At 42.8% G+C, this 18,397-nt stretch overlaps 1 protein-coding gene across 3 annotated transcripts in view; it reads right to left on the reverse strand.

Annotated features, from left to right (window-relative positions):
- Positions 1 to 15,649, reverse strand: part of LOC124701359 — a 46,575-nt gene extending 30,926 nt beyond the window's left edge. Inside the window, exons 1-4 of one of the 3 annotated variants that reach the window (XR_007002006.1) lie at positions 15,228 to 15,401; positions 14,978 to 15,115; positions 9,188 to 9,272; positions 6,795 to 6,901 (exon numbers count right to left, since the gene is read on the reverse strand). Coding sequence is in view for 1 of the 3 variants with exons in the window: in XM_047233415.1 (XP_047089371.1) it covers positions 15,068 to 15,115; positions 15,228 to 15,563 (384 nt within the window). In the remaining 2 variants the exon portion in view is untranslated. Of the gene's footprint in view, positions 1 to 6,794; positions 6,902 to 7,105; positions 9,273 to 14,977; positions 15,116 to 15,227 lie in introns of those variants that run through there. The other 2 variants (XR_007002005.1, XM_047233415.1) reach the window with 2 other exon arrangements.
- Positions 15,650 to 18,397: the final 2,748 nt, after the last annotated feature.

Below are 18,397 nucleotides of genomic sequence, written 5' to 3' on the forward strand. Positions count from 1 at the left end.
AAGCTGACCTCTTGATAAACTCTTGCGAGAGCAAGTACGACAGTGCGAGTGAGATTGACAACTCCGGCGTAGGCACCGAAGTATTCTTTGTCTCCCCTTGTGTCGAATCAATAAATTGGGTTTTACTTCCCTCGAAAGTGACCGCGATCCCTATACTTGTGGGTCATCGAGCTGAATTGACAACTCCGCTGTTAAGGCTTTCAAGTATTCTTTGTCTCCCCTTGTGTCGAATCAATAAATTGGGTTTTACTTCCCTCGAAGACTGTTGCGATCCCCTATACTTGTGGGTCATCAGAGGCGTGCCTCCATACCGCCGCACCAGGGGACCGCGCGCAGATCCCCGCCGCCCCCATCCCCGGCTGTGCCAGGCTTCGCCGGCGGCAGCCTCAGGGGACGGCAAGGAGAGGGGAGAGGGATGGGGAGGGCGGCGGCAGAGGGTTAGGGTTCCGCCCCTGAGTCGCCTAGAGGAGACGACCCGGGGTCTAGCTATGTCAGCACCTTGTATCTGTTGTGTGTTTTTGCTGGAACGTTTATGTTGTGTCGTGTCGTGTGGTGTGGTATTGTGTTGTGTTGTGTTGTGCTATGGTTTGTGGCCTTGTGTACTACCTTGCCAGTTGAAGGCTTCGTTATTTCAAAGCCAGGCTCATCTCGAGCCTCTTGTTTAAAAAAGTATGCTAAAAAATGTTGTACCTCACAATCACCCAATTGTGAGCTAGGGTGAAACTTGAAACATTCTTTTACAGTATTGAAACATTCTTGAAACTTGAAACATTCAATGTGTTCCCTTTAATTAAAATACCACACAGGTTCGTGCCTCTTGTTTGGCAAAGGTGTATTAGAGAATATTTAGGAGTATTTTCTTAAGGTCATTTGGGTGATAACACTTTTGTCGTCGAAAACACTTGATAATCCCCTTGCTTATCAATACTCCCCATTGATTTATGTGTTTGGAAGGCAAGGACTATTCAACAGCCACAAATTCAACTTTCACAACAGTGTAAAGACCATAGTAATTCAAATAATATACACCCGGGTGCATATGCACCCTTTATTTGAAACGCATATTAAATATATTTAAAAATGTTAAATACAAATAAAAATTCCTTGTGTATACTTTGACATGTTATATGTTTACAAAGTTGTTTCAGCAAAAACCGATATGTTTCATGCCTTGTGCAAAAAAGACAAATCTTAGATGGTAAAATAGTCTAGTGTCCACTAGTGAAAGTAGGATCCCTAGGCCTTGTTTCCAAATACTGCAAACATCGCTTATTTATTATTTTACTGCATCTTTACTTCCTGCAATATTTACTTCAGATCGCAATTACCGTTTACCAACATCTATACCACCTGCGTTTTACTATCTCTTCGCCGAACTAGTGCACCTATACATCTGACAAGTGTATTAGGTGTGTTGGGGACACAAGAGACTTCTTGTATCTTAATTGCAGGGTTGCTTGAGAGGAATATCCTCGACCTCTACCTCCCTGAGTTCGATAAACCTTGGGTGGTTCACTTAAGGGAAACTTGCTGCTGTTCTACAAACCTCTGCTCTTGGAGGCCCAACACTGTCTACAGGAGTAGAAGCGTGCGTAGACATCAAATCCATAGATCAAATCATCTCTACCCAAAATAAGGTTTTAGTACAGATCACAATGAAGATTATAGCGTTGAACTTGATGATCTAATTCAATTCCAGCAAGTCCAGTGAAACTTCAGTTACTGTGACAGGTTTTATTTGAAAGCGCGAAAATTTCCCGGATTTTCTATGCATGAATGCAATGCACACATCTCTATTCTCTCTTTTTGTAGCCTCTAAACCTGGGATATTACACTGTGGCATCTTGTTAATAGGTTAGTTCCAGAAAATGCATAAAAATGCCACGAAGTGTAAACAAAACATATAGCAATTGGTGCAAAACAAGCATGGAGCATCAAAACTTATAGATACGTTTGCAACTTATCACAAGTGCTCGGCGACAAACCTTTAGCACCGGTTCGTGTCACGAACCGGTGCTAAAGATCCCGCACGAACTGGTGCTAAAGCTCTGCTGGTCCACTGCGACGTCCTGGCCGCACGAACCGATGCTAATGCAACCTTTAGTCTGGGTTCGTAGCACAACCGGTGCTAATGCTCTTTGGAGCCAAAAACCAAAGCCTTGTTTTCTACTAGTTAGGCTTAGATACATGGATGGGATCTCATAACATTTTCAGTGAGGTCAAAGTTATGATTTTCTCTAAGAAAAACAACTTAATGAATGAATCACCTGGGTGAAATTGGCTTTGCTTGTTTTATGTTAAGTGGTTATATCGGAGCCATGTCTATGGGGGACGAGTGTATCTCACTTGTGGACGGCCACCCTGGAACAAAGAGATTGGAGCCGTTCAAGTTGAGAAGCTTATTATATAGTCGCATGCCATATGGGCTCTGTCTTGAATAAGTAGGTTGTAGGAACCGTCCCAACATGACCAACAAATGTAGTTGTGCACGTTGCTACGGGTCCATCAAGAGGGATTGGGTTCCTACTTCTGAAAATAGTCGCGTCTTAGTCTTCTCTCGACCATTTGAGCAAAATGAGCATCATGGCGAAAAGGGCTGACTGAGTCGTGCGGGTAAAGTCTAAAACCTCTACAAAGTGCGTAAACCAAGTTTTTAGCCGCATCCCTGGTTACGGAAAATTCTGAGCATCAAGACTCTGAAGCAGTTCAAGAATCTCATCATCCCAATTTCTAATTAAAATTTGATGCATGCTACAATGGGTAGGGGAATCTTGGGTGATCCAATGAGTCCTTAGAATTACTTAGGAGCACCTGGGTGATCCAGTGTGTCCTTAGTGTTGTTTCTAATAATATGAAAATCTTTTCAACAAGTTAGCAAATGAGACTAAACTCCACCAAGCCAGATATGCATGTAAATATTAGATTCCATTTGTGTATACAAAAGTGGCATCTTGCCAATACAATTCAAATGTATTGACCCTTTGTGGTTGTAGCTTTACCTCTTGCAGATTTCACTAAGTGAGTTTTGATGATTAGGGTTACGAGTCTATTCTCAACACGCTTGCCTATGGCACATGAAGATGAAGGACTCCATGTTGTCTTTATTTATTCGTTGTAAACTCTGATGTTGAGCTAGCCTTGTGCTATGCAACTTGTAAACTTTATTATGTAAATTTCTGGATCATGCGATGTAATATAATAACCTTTTTTCTTGATATTACATCTTAAACTGTATGTGTTATCGACTGATCCAGGAACTAGCACAATAATCACAGGGATTGGCACCCTACCGGGTGAGGTCACTACAGATGGTATAAGATCATTGTGTTCACTGTAGGATCATGACCCTAGGATTGGATTCAAAAATAGGAAGAACCTAGGATGAAAATTTTATCTAATCCTACTTCTATTAAAAATATGCTTGCTTTATGAACTTCTAGTATTCTCACCTACCTCATCATCAAAAATATTTTCCTCTTTCATTAGATGATCTACCCCATTAAAACCATCAAGAAAGGACTACTGATGCCCAAGACACTGAAGCGTGAAGACCGATGCTTCAGATGTTATTCCTCAAATTATCAGGATTCACTACATTGAAGACCAATGAAGAACTTGAAGAAAGAATCTGATCCAGACTTCACGATACCCAGAAGGAAGGTCGAAGAAGTAAAAGAGAGGAAGTTGAAGCACTCGAGATAGGAATAGATGAGACCACCAGTAGTTCTATTTTATTGACCAACGATATCGTAATAACATATTGATCTTACCAAATTGTGGTATGACCAACTAGATGATTGTTGTTCGACGAATTACCTTTATCTGCTTTGTTTTGGTAGGAAATCCCTAGACCTTTTCTATCTATTCTCTTTTATTCTCATACACTCTAAACTCAACATATGGATCCTTCGAGATGCGTCAACAACGAGAACAATGACGAGATGCTACCCGGAGTACATCCATTATTGGCAGAACATGTTCAACTGATCCAACTAATGACCCAAATCCTAAGTCAAAATAGCAATAAAAATGAAGCATCAATAGGATTAGCTCAACTCTCTAAGTCCCAGTCTCAACTAGTGCATGTAATGGCTCGTAGTATGGACACCAATAATATCGTCTCCAACAAGTGTGCTTTCTCGACAAGTCGACACAAAGAAAACAACATTGGACTCTAACAATGTAGTTCGTTATCAAGTTGATGACCTAAGAATCGATAGAAGTTTTTTAATGTATTAAATGGGAATGAACAATAGTTCAATATCAACAAATTTTTTTGTCAAACTTGTGAGGTTGACAAAGTGTTAAATGTGAGATTCCATCAACCATGTACAAAGTAATGACCTGGGTGCAGGATGGATTTATCACCATTCCTAGTACTCTCATTATTTGCTCTTGTATTGTTGGCCTTGCGAATATAGAGAGACATACCTACAAGACATACAATCATGATAAAGTCTGAACATTAGGATCATGTGATGTTATGGCCTTATGAGAGCTACAATGGTGCACCTTGAGTTGTGTCCGGCTGCAAGAGGTAGGAGAAGACCTTGTTCCTCCAAGTAGCGGGATGTGAATGAGAGTGATATCGATCCCCCGAAGGGGGTGCTACTAGGCCTTATATACAACCACTATGTTACACAGGAGAAAACTGTAATGGTATTGGGAAAGCCGGCTTGTCTGGCTCCGGTTCTCCATCCCGAGGCGTCCCAGGGCCCATCAGGTGCCCTATCTTGACGTCTGGTCTCTGCTGATAGGGATAGGGACATGTGTGCTACATGGCCTAGGGTCACTGTGAACCTCGTAGCCATGTGTCACCCACGCCGTCTGGTCCATCATCACGTATGGAGCCGCATGCGGCATGATCACACATAGTTCCATGTGTCAGACGGGATGTGGCCCGAGCATAGACTTCTCAACACGGATGACGGAGCTCTACCAACCATCTCAAGCCGGCCATGAGGATTCCACAGCTGGCCATATGATAGCACAGCCGGCCACGTTCCAACGATTGCTCAGCCGGCCAAGGCCGTAGTACAGTCATCCTGTCACCTACTTGTTCCTCTATCTTTGGTATATTGGGGGCCATTCCCCAGACATCTTCATATTCTTCCCAATGAGAGTGGTCGCGGCCAATGCGAACAAAGAATCATTGGGACCATGGTTCTCACAAGGCCGACAATCTCGACCTCCATTGGCCCTTGCCAATGATGGGAAGTCCTACTCCTACCTGCTATGATGTTTTTTCCTTCATAGATCTACACGTAAATATGCAGTGTTAGTTATTTAGATGAAATGAATTGTACATATGTGAAGGTAAATGCTTAGGTAGGATTTTATTTGTAGATTACTAGCAAGACGTCGAGATTTTAGACTGCGGTAATGCTTTGGGGGAATTCGGTGTTGTGGTAGTTCAATTTGGTAGCCAGGTTTCGAATGGATGACAAATTGATTGCATATCAGTGAACTGGATTTACTGTTCATGGTTACAAGAGGCAAGGTTTTTTGTACCAGTTTTCGATGGGCAATGGATGATCAAGAACAAGCGTGATGCTTGTTGTTTTCATTGCTAGGCCGATGATTAGAAGATTGCTCATCGTTTGTAGCACCGGGATGAATCAAGATTTATCAAGTGTTGTGTAGTACCACAATGGTACTACTTGGTACTTGCTAAAAATGTCTGATTATATAATGACGTATGTCTCGCTGTGTTATTATGAGGTCCACCTTGCTTGTTCATAACGTATGGTGTTATGGCCGATAATTACATGTTTCCTTCTGGTTGCAATGTCCCCGGGGCCGGCTCGGCCGGGGCAATAGGTGCGACGGCCCGGGGCCCAGCCAAATTTGGGGCCCATAGTTGATATACATGTATATATAAGAGAAGATAGAAAAAAAGAAAGAGGCCCATCTATACTATACACCCACGTTCAAGTCTGGGCCTCCAGCAAGTACGCATTTGAAGAGAAACAAAGCACGCACCGAGGCACGGCCGCAGTGGACGTTTCGTTTTCTTTTGGTCTAATCTCTGAACACGCTGATAGTCGGAGATGGAGGCAAAGGGAGCGGCCGCTGCTAGCCGGGTACGGCTTAACGGCTGCGGCCAAGGGCAATCAAATTTGGGACATAAAGGTCAGGTAATCTCTATCTCTATTATTACTTATAAAAGAGCAAACATGAATTCCTCTAAAGTCACCCCAGAACGTACATGGATGTACTACAACTAACTACAACCCAACGATCAGGCCCACCAAGCTAACAACTTTCATTGGCCTAATCAAATCTCTCTGGTGCACTTACCAATTTACGATGACGGACGCACTCTGCCCGCAGAGAAAAATACGAAAGCCACGCCCGTTCGTCCCGTCATGATCGCTAAACAAAAAGGAAACTAACTCATTCCCACGATCCCTCCCATAGACACCTCCTTCCTGCTTTGGATTGCTGCCGCCGGCGTCCCGGCCTCCCTCCAGTCGAGGGAACGCGTCCCCGCTACCTTGCAGGCCGCCCCCACATCGTCGCCGCCTCCCTGGACGGCGCGCTCGCTGCCACACCCTCGCACGCTGTCGGCAACATCGCCGCCTCCCTGGAAGGCGCATTCGCTGCCACCGCATCAGACGTCGTTGGCAGCACCGTCGCCGCCTCCCTCGAGGGCGCACTTGCTGCCACCGCATCACACGTCGTCGGCAGCACCGTCGCCGCCTCCCTGGACGGCGCACTCGCTGCCACCGCGTCACACGCTGTCCGCACCACCGTCGCCGCACCCCCTGCCACCGCCTCAAACGCCGGCGGCTGCATCGTCCAGGTCTCCCTGTCACCGTGTCACACGCCGGTGGCTACACCATCACCGCCGTCCTTGACAGCGCCGTACCTCCCAGCCGGGCCATCGCCTTCCCGCAAGCTGAGACAAGGTCAAATCCATACCCCATTTAGAAACACAGTGAACTTCATCAACGGCAATAAACAATGCAACCCGTGTCTTTTCAGCTATATCTTAAACGGTTCCAAAGTTTTGAGCACTACAAAACCAGAATCATTATCTTAAGACTGTGTTAGGGTAAACATAAATAATCTTACGGACGCAAGGCATCCCTTTACCCTCAAATTGATAGAAAACGATAGAGAATCAAGCTTATTACCCGAGATATCCTATTCTTTGAAAAAACACTTGTTTCATCAAACACCACCGTCACTGCTTAAAATATTATCGGAAAAAAGGAAAACCTGTTTATTTAATTAATGCCATGCATATTCATATGAACACTATTGTTGTTGTACTGTTCCCTGGATAAGCTTCTAGGATGGCATCTCCGAATCGTGATGTGGGACGCACCCCTCTTCAGGATATAAGCAACACCAGCTCCTTGGGTAAGTGTCAGCAAACAATGCCTACTGACTGATATTTTGATGTACTGCTAAATAACGGTATGGATGTACACAGACCCTAAAACATTGAAGAGACAGAGGGACAGAGAATATTATGCACGATATAAAGATGATATTCAGCAAAGACGGCGTGAATCCAATGAAAAGAAAAAAAATTCAGTAACCCTGCCTAATGACAAGCAAAATGTACCACATACACCCCTGTCCATGTCCCAAAGTAATGAAGACGCTCTGGAACTAAAGAGGCAACGGGAGAGGGAACGGTATTCACAAAATAGGGACAAGATATTAAAGAGGCAACGTGAAGCTTACAGTCAGAAAAATGTGGCTTCTGCTCCTAGCCATAACAATGACCAAGAAAATGAGACACACACACCAGTGTCCGCCGTATCTCTTGGTAATGACGATCAACCACTGCATACACCCCTACTTTTTTCTACTAATTTGTTTTTTCGTCTATATATGCAGATCTTAAAGAGACAAAGAGGCAGCGGCAAAGGTTGTATTATTCACAGAATAGAGAGGAAATATTAAAACGACAACGCCAATCACGTGAGCAGAAAAAAAATGCATCTGCCCTCCTCAACGGCGGTGACAGTGTGTCACAGACACCAGCAACAGGACAATCGGCTGTCATCCAACTACACAACATATCCTGTGCAGGTTGCATAATACCACAAATTATTTAATGCTTATTTACTTTTAGCTGGAAAATTGTTAATTATTATGTGCGGTCTGCAATGTCATATCTTGAAGGCTTACCGAATCTACCAAATGGTTCACAATCACTTGGAGGCATCCCACACCAGAAGGAGAATAATGCAACAGACAAAGATGATAACAGTTGGTTGCACAGGAATGGTGCATACCAAATGCAACAAATTGCAGGAAGGATGAGAGTTGTAGCGATGCCTCTTGGTCAGGAACCGCAGACAATTTCCACCATCGCACGGGATAGTTCACAAGGTAATGTCATTGTGTTCGCATAGGATAGTATTTCAAATAAGTAAAAGTATTATCAGCTTTATGGTGGATCTTAATATGATTGAAACACTATTCATATCCCATCACCCTACTGGAAGGTTTTGACCTACCCCAACTTGGAAAAATTATCAACCTAACCAACCAAGATTGCATAATTCAACAGGCGTGTTAGTCCATTGGTTTATTTATTAGTGCAACATAAGGCACATTGTTTATTTCACCGTAATTATCTTTTCTTTATTCAGTTACATACCCTTCTATTGGCTCCAATCAACCTCAAAATACCCGAACTAAATGTATGTCTGAGAATGCTGGTCAAACCAATGGAGAACTGCAAAGTAAGATGATTAACCCTACATCTGCTACAATACTTATATTGTTATTATGCTCTACTCATCTGATGATTTTCATAGTAGGCAACGAGCAGGCAGATGATCCATATGGAATATTTGAGCCCATTTTTCAACAATCCAATTTAGAGGGTACATTTATATATTGTCTTGCACACTCCAAATTCTTCACGAAAACAATTATGTTTGACCAATATATTACCTCCTAGCTTGCGAGGGGACGGTGCAAAGTGAACAAGGTGCATTCCATGAGCCTGATGAAGAAGCTAGAATATTTACTGAACAAGGTATGCCCATTCTCTATTTTCCATTTCAACTTCACATTTTAGTACTATATTATGAGTGTTAATTGAATATACAATTTTCTTTGTTGTTAGATGTTCCTTTTGAATCGTATGTCCTTCCAAGTGATCCTTCACGACCAGCACCTGTAGTACATACCGAGGAATTCATATACCGAAACTTACCTAAAAACCATCATGTCTTGAGAAAAGTACCAGACTTCATACACTGTGGGGCATTACGGTTTCCATATGAGGGGCCTGCATTTTGCTGCAGAAAAGGAAAAGTCTCAATTGTTACTCCAGAGGTTCCAGAAGAGTTGAAACGGTTGTTTACAAGTCAAGAGGATGTTGATGCTAAATATTTCAGAGAGAACATTCGGTATTTCAACTCGCACTTCTCATTCACAAGTCTAGGAGTCACCCTTGATCGCCGAGTCAGCACAGCTGCAAGAACTGGTGTCTATACATTCCGCATCACCGCTGGTTTGTACCACGCTCTTGATAATCTGGTGGCAGCTGATAATGGACCTCGGCATTTCCAGCTCTATATTTATGATACAGATGAAAACTTGATTCATAGGGCTAACAGGTCGCCAGATCTTAATATAGAGCTCATACGAAGGATTTTGAAAATACTAGAGAATAACCCTTATGCGCAGGTTTTCAAGAGCCTTGGGTCTATTCCGAATCTAGATGAATATAAGATCTCACTAAACACAGATATCAAGCTAGATCGACGAAGGTACAATGCCCCAACAGCTTCTCAGGTGGCAGCGATATGGGTTGAAGGAAGCGACCCACAAAATTGCTTTGACAGGAGTGTTGTCGTGCATGGAAAAGGAGACCGACCCTTGTATATTAGAGCATACTATGGTTGCTATGATCCATTGTCATATCCTCTGTTCTTCCCACGTGGGGAGACTGGTTGGAATCGTTGGATGCCATTTGTTGGGCCTCCCGATGACACGACCCAACATTTAGCAGATAATTCGGCAAGACAACTGAACCAAGCCTTTGATTTACCTACAGGTATGATGTTCGTTACTAATTTATATGCTTACTATTTGTGAATGAGATGAATGAAAAACTTATGTTTTCTTCCACCTAGCAGATGGTGACTTGATTAGAGAAGAACAATTTGTGAATTTTGCACCAGATGAAGCCAATGCTACTAATTTACCTACAGGTATTGGTCATCCTTTCTTATTATAATATTTGTATGTGTATCATCAAATATTAATGTCGCTAGCAATATTCAAATGATAACACGATGCCACAAACAGGTGTTGATGATGCACAAGATGAAGACAATGCTACTGATTTACTTGAAGGTATTGGCCATAATTGGTAGCTTTAAATTATTATGAATACAAGTTACAAATATTTATGTTGACAAACTTTTAGATGACAACGAGGATAACCCAGATGATGATTTTGGTGAAAATGAGAAGAATGCAACACACTCTAGGAAATTTGTTAGTGCAAGGGAGTACTACTGCTTCAAAGTGCAGGTTAGGAAGAAGCTTTTTAACATTATCTTGTTTGGGGGGCGTCTATTTCAACAGTGGGCTGTTGACATGTATATCAAAATTGAGACTATGAGGCTTGACTGGTACTCAAAACCGGCAAATCAGAAGATTATACGTGCTGACCTCTACCATGTAATATGCTTGTGTTTCTTATGATACGTAATATAGCATACTTTTCTATAACCTTGTATAATTTTATAATAGGGTCTTGTTGACACTGTTGTTGCTGGCGAGTCACGCGGTGATCGGATTGGCAAGAGAATCGTGCTTCCACGTACATTTCCTGGTGGGGATCGCGACATGCAGCGGAGGTTCCTGGATGCGATGGCCATAGTTCAGCGTTGGGGTAAACCAGACTACTTTATCACGATGACTTGCAATCCTTATTGGGAGGAGATAACCGAGAGATTGTTTCCTGGACAATTGCCACAAGACCGTCCAGACCTGGTGGCAAGAGTATTCAAAGCGAAACAACGAGATTTGATGGACTTATTGACTAAGGGTAAGCATTTTGGAGAAGTCGCAGCTTATGTTCATGTCACAGAGTTTCAGAAACGAGGTCTCCCGCATGAACATATACTTCTAATCATGAAAGCAAAAAGCAAGTTAGCGACCCCAGATGACTATGACCGGGTGATATCTGCAGAGATACCTGAACAAGAGAAATACACTGTTTTGCATGATCTGGTCATCAAACACATGTTGCACGGACCCTGTGGTGAGTTGAAGAAAAATTGTCCTTGCATGATTGACGGACAATGCCGATTTCATTACCCACGAGAATTTTGTGATGCCACACAGCAAGGGAAAGACTCATATCCCATCTATAGAAGGAGGGACAATGGGCGTGGAGTTAGGATCAGAGGAGCAGATTTGGACAACAGATGGGTCGTCCCTTACAACCCCTTTCTGCTTATGCGATACAACTGCCACATTAATGTCGAAGCTTGCTCGAGCATCAAGGCGATCAAGTACTTGTTCAAGTACATCTATAAAGGGCATGACAAAGCTTCCTTCGCATGCGAGCAGGATATCATCAATGATGGTGGAACCATCAATGAAATTCGACAATATAGGGATGCTCGCTTTGTATCTCCTCCAGATGCGATGCATCGGCTTTATGGTTTTAAATTATTTGGTGTAAGTCCATCAGTGCTGTAGCTGCAGCTTCATTTGGAAAACATGCATACAGTCGCATTTAAAGCAAGTGAAAATCTAGAAGATGTTGTCGCTCGACCATCTTCTTCCAAGTCCATGCTTACTGAGTACTTTGAGATGAATCGGAAGTTTCCGGTAGCACGGAAATGGTTGTATAGGGAGTTTCCAGAACATTATAGATGTATTGATGGAAATAAGAAATGGCAGAATAGAAAAAATAAGAGATCACAAATTGGAAGACTTGTGTACGCACACCCTGCTGAAGGAGATAGGTACTACTTGCGTGTGCTCCTAAGTCATGTCCGAGGAGCCACTTCATTTGACAATTTAAAAACTGTAAATGGCAAGCTATGCAGTTCCTTCAGGGAAGCATGTGAGCACTTAGGCCTCATTGAGCACGACAAGACCCTTGATGATTGCATGACGGAGGCAGCCACATTTCAGATGCCTTGTGCCTTAAGAAGGTTGTTTGCAACTATATTGGTGTTCTGCGAGGCAACATAAATCCAACGGATGTGGGACAAACATCTAGCATCAATGTCTGAGGATTACTGTCTTAATCAATCAAATGAGGCAGCAATAGAGCAGATGGTCCTTAGAGATATCAGGGATATGTTGCAATCCATGGGAAAGGATATTACAAGCTATGGACTTCCGGATCTGGTTGACATGGATGGTTCTTATCATGCGGAGTATAGAGAGGTAGTAGAGGAGAGGCAAGTCACCGCAGACAAAGAACATCTAGATCTATTTGGTAGTTTGAACAGTGAGCAGCTGACTGGTTTCAATGATATAATTGATCATGTGACAAACAAAAAAGGTCAGATATTCTTTGTTGATGGTTCAGGAGGCACTGGCAAGACGTACTTATACAAGGCATTGCTTGCAAAGGTGCGTTCCATGGGCTTAATAGCAATTGCAACTGCTACATCAGGTATAGCGGCATCAATAATGCCTGGAGGCCGTACTGCACACTCCAGGTTCAAAATTCCAATCAAGCTCAAAGATAACAGCATGTGTAGTTTTACAAAGCAGAGTGGTACGGCAGAGTTGCTAAAACAGGCGTCCTTAATAATTTGGGACGAAGTTGCTATGACCAAACGTCAAGCAGTTGAGACACTTGATAGATCGCTCCAAGATATAATGGAATGTCCTTTGCCATTTGGGGGAAAGGTTGTCGTCTTTGGTGGGGATTTCAGGCAGGTCCTTCCCGTTGTGACACGTGGTACAAGAGCACAGATAACGGATGCTACACTTCTGAGATCATATCTGTGGCAGAAGGCACGCAAGATACGCCTCACACGCAATATGCGGGCACATGCCGATCCTTGGTTCTCTGAATACCTCCTAAGGATCGGCAATGGAACAGAAGAGACAATTGGTGACGACTATGTGCGTCTCCCTGACGACATTGTGATCGGCTACACGGAGGATGAAAAAGCTATTAACACGCTCATTGAAAATGTCTTCCCATCGCTACATGACAACACTAGGTCGAGAGAATACATGAGCGCACGTGCAATCCTATCTACCAAGAACGAGCATGTGGATGACCTGAATGACAAGATGATCTCCAGGTTTCCAGGCAAAGAAAGGTTATACCATAGCTTCGACTCAACCGAGGATGATTTGCAGAATAATTACACTATTGACTTTTTGAACTCGATCACACCAAATGGATTGCCCCCGCATGTCTTGAGATTGAAAGCCAATTGCCCGGTCATTCTGCTCCGAAACCTCGACCCTCATAATGGCCTATGCAACGGAACACGGCTTATGATAAGAGCCTTCCAAGATAATGCAATCGATGCGGAGATTGTTGGTGGTCAGCATGCTGGAAAGAGGGTATTCATACCTAGGATCCCTATGTCGCCCTCGGAGGACATCTCACTTCCCTTCAAACTCAAGAGAAAACAGTTCCCCATTCGCCTGAGTTTTGCAATGACCATTAACAAGGCACAAGGCCAAACCATACCAAACGTTGGTATTTACCTTCCCGAGCCTGTATTCTCACATGGACAGCTATATGTTGCACTGTCGAGGGGTGTGTCAAGAAAGACGACACAAATTTTGGCCAAGCCAAACAAAGAGGTCGATAAATCCGGGAAAAGCACAAAAAACATTGTATATAGAGATGTTTTAAAGGGATGAGGCAGGTGGGTTATTATAAGGTTTATTTGCATCATGGTTTTGTACCTACATAACTACTTTTGATGCTAACATTTTTTTGTTGATTTCACGACTTAATCATGATAACCTATGAACATTGAAGAGGCATATTTTAATTTAATATATATATTATATCAAAGGTTTACAACACATAATACGAAGTTCTGCAGCACCAAGTAATGATCAACATACTTATTATTATATTATCTTTCACCCGAAACTGACTAACAATATACATATAATTGTATTCCTTAAATTATCTTTGCAGCATTATCGTATTTAGTTTCTTAACATACAGAGATATCTCGAGCTTTATTTCTCATTTCCATTTTGCGCAGATGGGACTTCATTTATGCAGCGTATGTTGCAACTGGATATCATCATCACTCAATTAAGGTATGTATGGTTCGAGTAAAAAAAATCCAGCAAGTAAAAGAGGACAAATGATGATGCATCTGTTGCCATGGATGTTTTATGGATGGTTGTAAGGTAGTATGAGTAGCTTCAAGTGTTCAAGTTATGTGTACACTCACTCATGGACTGATGTTCTTACGTATGTTATTATCAAAGGTGTGTGATCGACATCGGTATGTGCAGAGAACTGATGATTTCCTGGAACCATAACAACTGATGATCCCCTATCCTATTATTATTTCTCAAAACATTATCTACAACTTTCGTGTCAAGTGCTGATATTAGTTTTACAAATCACCTGCAGCAACCATGGCTGAAGCAACACCTATTGCTTCTACCAAGCCAATCAGCATGAAACATGTATTGACAATGCCAGTGTCATACATCTCCACTAATTTGCAAACGTCAAGAACTACGCGAGCAAATAAGATTTGTGCGTGTTCAATTTAAATAAAGTGATCAGAATAAACAAGAAAAATGCGCATGGTAGCATTAATAATTTTTATCACAATATCATATGGAAAAAAGTAAATTTCGCTGGTGAATTGAGATTACATGTGAGAGTTAGTATTTGCAGACTCATCTATTTATGATATAATTTCTCAGACCAAAGAATGTAACTGACTTATGGACATACCATGGTAACAACTAAGCAGAGCATGTTTAATACATGTGAAAATCTTGTGAGAAATGGAGGATTTACATTATGGGGAGACGATGAACCGCCTCACTTGTTCCTTTTGTTAAATTGTTCGGCCAATCTGCTCCAACATACTTAGACTGCCTAAAATCCTCAATAACATGGAAGATTGAGCACAATCACCATCCACAATTGGTGTTTCTGTGTAAAGAAACCACAAAGAGCACGAACGGCAGCAGTGAGCAGAGCGCACACAAGTGACATACAGAACCAAGGCAGCCTCTTCGGTAATGCACGCACGCCATCTGCGTACCTGGGTGAGGGAGAAGAAGAAGAGCCCGAGGCAGTTGTGGTGGGCGACGGACTCGAACGGGAATGGCAGCCCGGCTAGGGGCCCCTCTTCCTGCGCCCCCGGCGACGCGCAGACCTGCACTAGATGGCACACCGCCGTCCTATGCGGCGTCAGCTCCAGAAGCGCCTGTCCTCCTGCATATCCCGCCTCCTTCGACCCCGCCCCCGCTCCGCGAACACGAGCGAACAAGTTCATGGCGCCGCCGCTGGCGAGGACGACGTCGTCGCCGGAAATTGAAATTGTTTCGGCGAAGATGTCCCCACCGTCGGCGCCTAGCGTTGGGTTGCCCCCGGGCATGCCAGCTCGAGCGCCTCCTTGGGCACTCCGGCGGCTGGATTCGACGAGGACGGGTGGTGGGGAGGTTGGTGACGGTGGCGGCTTGACGAAAGAGACTGGACAGTGAGCTACAGAGTGTGGGCTTATCCGTTTTTTTTCTTTTTTTTCTGAGCTGGGCATTGTCCATTCAGATGTGCATTGAGTAACGAGCTAAAATGATGTACTAGGTGTGTAGCACACAATCAAGCTGCGGTTTTAGTCGGCAATGCGTTGTAATTTCCATTCAAATAAAATAAGCTTGCACATAAATTTTTATTATTTGTACCATTAAAAATTGTAATCATACATGTTACTTTGTGAATTATTGTTAAATTTTATGGAGTATTTCACAAGAGATATTTTATCCGGCATTTCTAAACAAGTATATTTTGCTATGTATTGTGATACTTATTTCGTGGTATTTCGTTATATGAAAACTAACTCCTATTTCATAGCTTCATATGACACACTAAAAGAAAAACAAGTTGTCATTTATGTGTATTTGAAATTGATAGATATTCTATTATAAATTATGAAATGTGCATTGCACGTGCATGCTTACTAGTTTTGGACTAAAATCTCGACTAAATCGCTCTAGTTATTTGTGTTTTCAATCTAAAATTGTCAACCCGGTGATTGTTTCGCGTTGATGTTGCATCTTTTCGTACTGAGATGGGAATTTATCAGATATTGGATGCAAACGAATATTTATGGCGCTTATGGCTTTACGTTATTTTTATCAATTCATGTATGAATTCGATCTTTTTCCCCCTCTTTTGGGCCCGTTGATAAAATTCGCCCCGGGGCCTCTGAAATCCTAGAGCCGGCCCTGAATGTCCCTAGTGTCCAAGATTCTTATTTTTGTGTAGGCTATGGACATCAGCGCTCATGCCGAGGTTCCTAATGAGGGGGTCAAGAAAGAGGCCTCGTATAGGAAGGCAGGCCAATGTTGGACATTTCCATGAGGATCCCGGTCTGGAGAAATTCATCACGCTGATATCGAGCCAACTTTGGGTATGTATACCATCCCCTTGGACATGTGCCATTCTTCGGGAAGATCCCTTCGACGGTATCAAGACCTGCACTTGTTGCAAGGGGGACATGAATATAAATATCATGGATGGACAAGACGTCATACATCATGGGCGGGAAGGCTTTGCCATTGCCAATGATCTGATGGTTGGCTACTTCACCACCTTCACGAATATCGCTCCAGCCATCTTCCAAGTGGCTATTTTTGACTACTTGTGATGTGTGGTGTTGACCAAGTGCCCAAACCATGGAGATGCCACCATGAGGATTGTTGAATAGAGAGAGAGATTGCCACTAGTTGCTAATGTTATGTGTCTAAACTTCAATGTGCTATGGTACTATGCTAAATTAAGTAGTGTGCTAGGTTTGGTACTAATGATCATACTGGCTGACAACCTCACCACTTATGACAAGATTTTACCATGATGTAACAATTGGTGACAACCAGACGACATGTGGCTGCTTTTGGGTTGTTCCATGGGCTGAAACCCATGCAACAAACAGTCGGAGCTGAAATCTCCAAGTGCCGAAAAAAGTTTTCACATGCTACCAAACAAACTGTCCGTAGGATGGAGTTTATTTTGGACGGGATATACCCCCAGGGCACTAATGCCCATGAATGTTGCTAGTGAGATTTTACCATGATCCTGAAAATCGATGCAGTCTACCAAACACGCCCATGAATGTTGCTAGTAAGATTGATGCAACCATGAAAGAAATCCTTAAAACTGTCGAGTACGTCGCTAGAAGCTATAGTTGTGAACACGTAGACTTATTTATTATGAAGAGGCATGTGTTTCTTCTGACCAAAATGGACAAAAAGTGGCTGATAAAACATGGGAGTCATCCATATGATTTTATTAAGCAACTAATAATGTGGAGCGATCATGGCCAATAAAAGGTTGTTACATTATTTCATACAATTTCCAGGCCCGCCATAAAGGAATTCACCATTATTAATAGGAGTAATGGTGTAGCATTTTTCATCAGTAACATGCTTGGGTAAGTCTACCATGATGGGCTTGCTCTTTCCTTCTTGATCAATGATTCGAAGATCGGTGAAAGCTGCGGCGCGACCCTGTCCATCATGTGGGAAGTAACCACTTCCCATCGGAGGAGTTGGATCCTGCAGTTTGGCAACCACAGCACCACCAAAACCCATTTGCTTTGCCTCATGAGCTAAGTACGTGAACAATGACCTTGGGAAGTATCCCACCCCTGTGGGGACATTGTTCAAGCCATAGTACACCCACCAGTCTCCACTTGTTTTGTCCTGCACTCATTTAGGATTCATGTCAAGTAATAATGTAAGCATATCATGTTATACAAAAAGAAAGCATCTTGATATTTTTGTTGACATTTCACTCAAGCTAGAACTATTGATCCATGCGATATGATTTGATGAGGAAACTACTGTCTTGAGAAGACTGTTACACTGAAATGTATAAATGTATAACAGGAAAGATAACACTCACACCTTAAGCACTCTTAGTGTGATCTTTGGTATGAACCCATCCGGAACATCAGAAACCGGTCGTATAGCATCACCTGGCGCTATAACAGCGCCATTCACCCGTACGAAACCAGGACAGTCCATGTTGAAGCATCCAGTTTCATCGTATCCATCTCTCTGCAACATATATATGCATGGAAAGGTAAATATACATTTATGTTTCATGTAACAGCCAGAGCACTTCTTAACAGCTAATTCACATTATTATCATCATATTCATGACATTACCGTCCATTCGGTATAGAAGTGTGGATGTGAGTCTCCATAGTGT

This window comes from Lolium rigidum, chromosome 3 (genome assembly GCF_022539505.1).
Source record: "Lolium rigidum isolate FL_2022 chromosome 3, APGP_CSIRO_Lrig_0.1, whole genome shotgun sequence".
Taxonomy (NCBI): Eukaryota; Viridiplantae; Streptophyta; class Magnoliopsida; order Poales; family Poaceae; genus Lolium; species Lolium rigidum.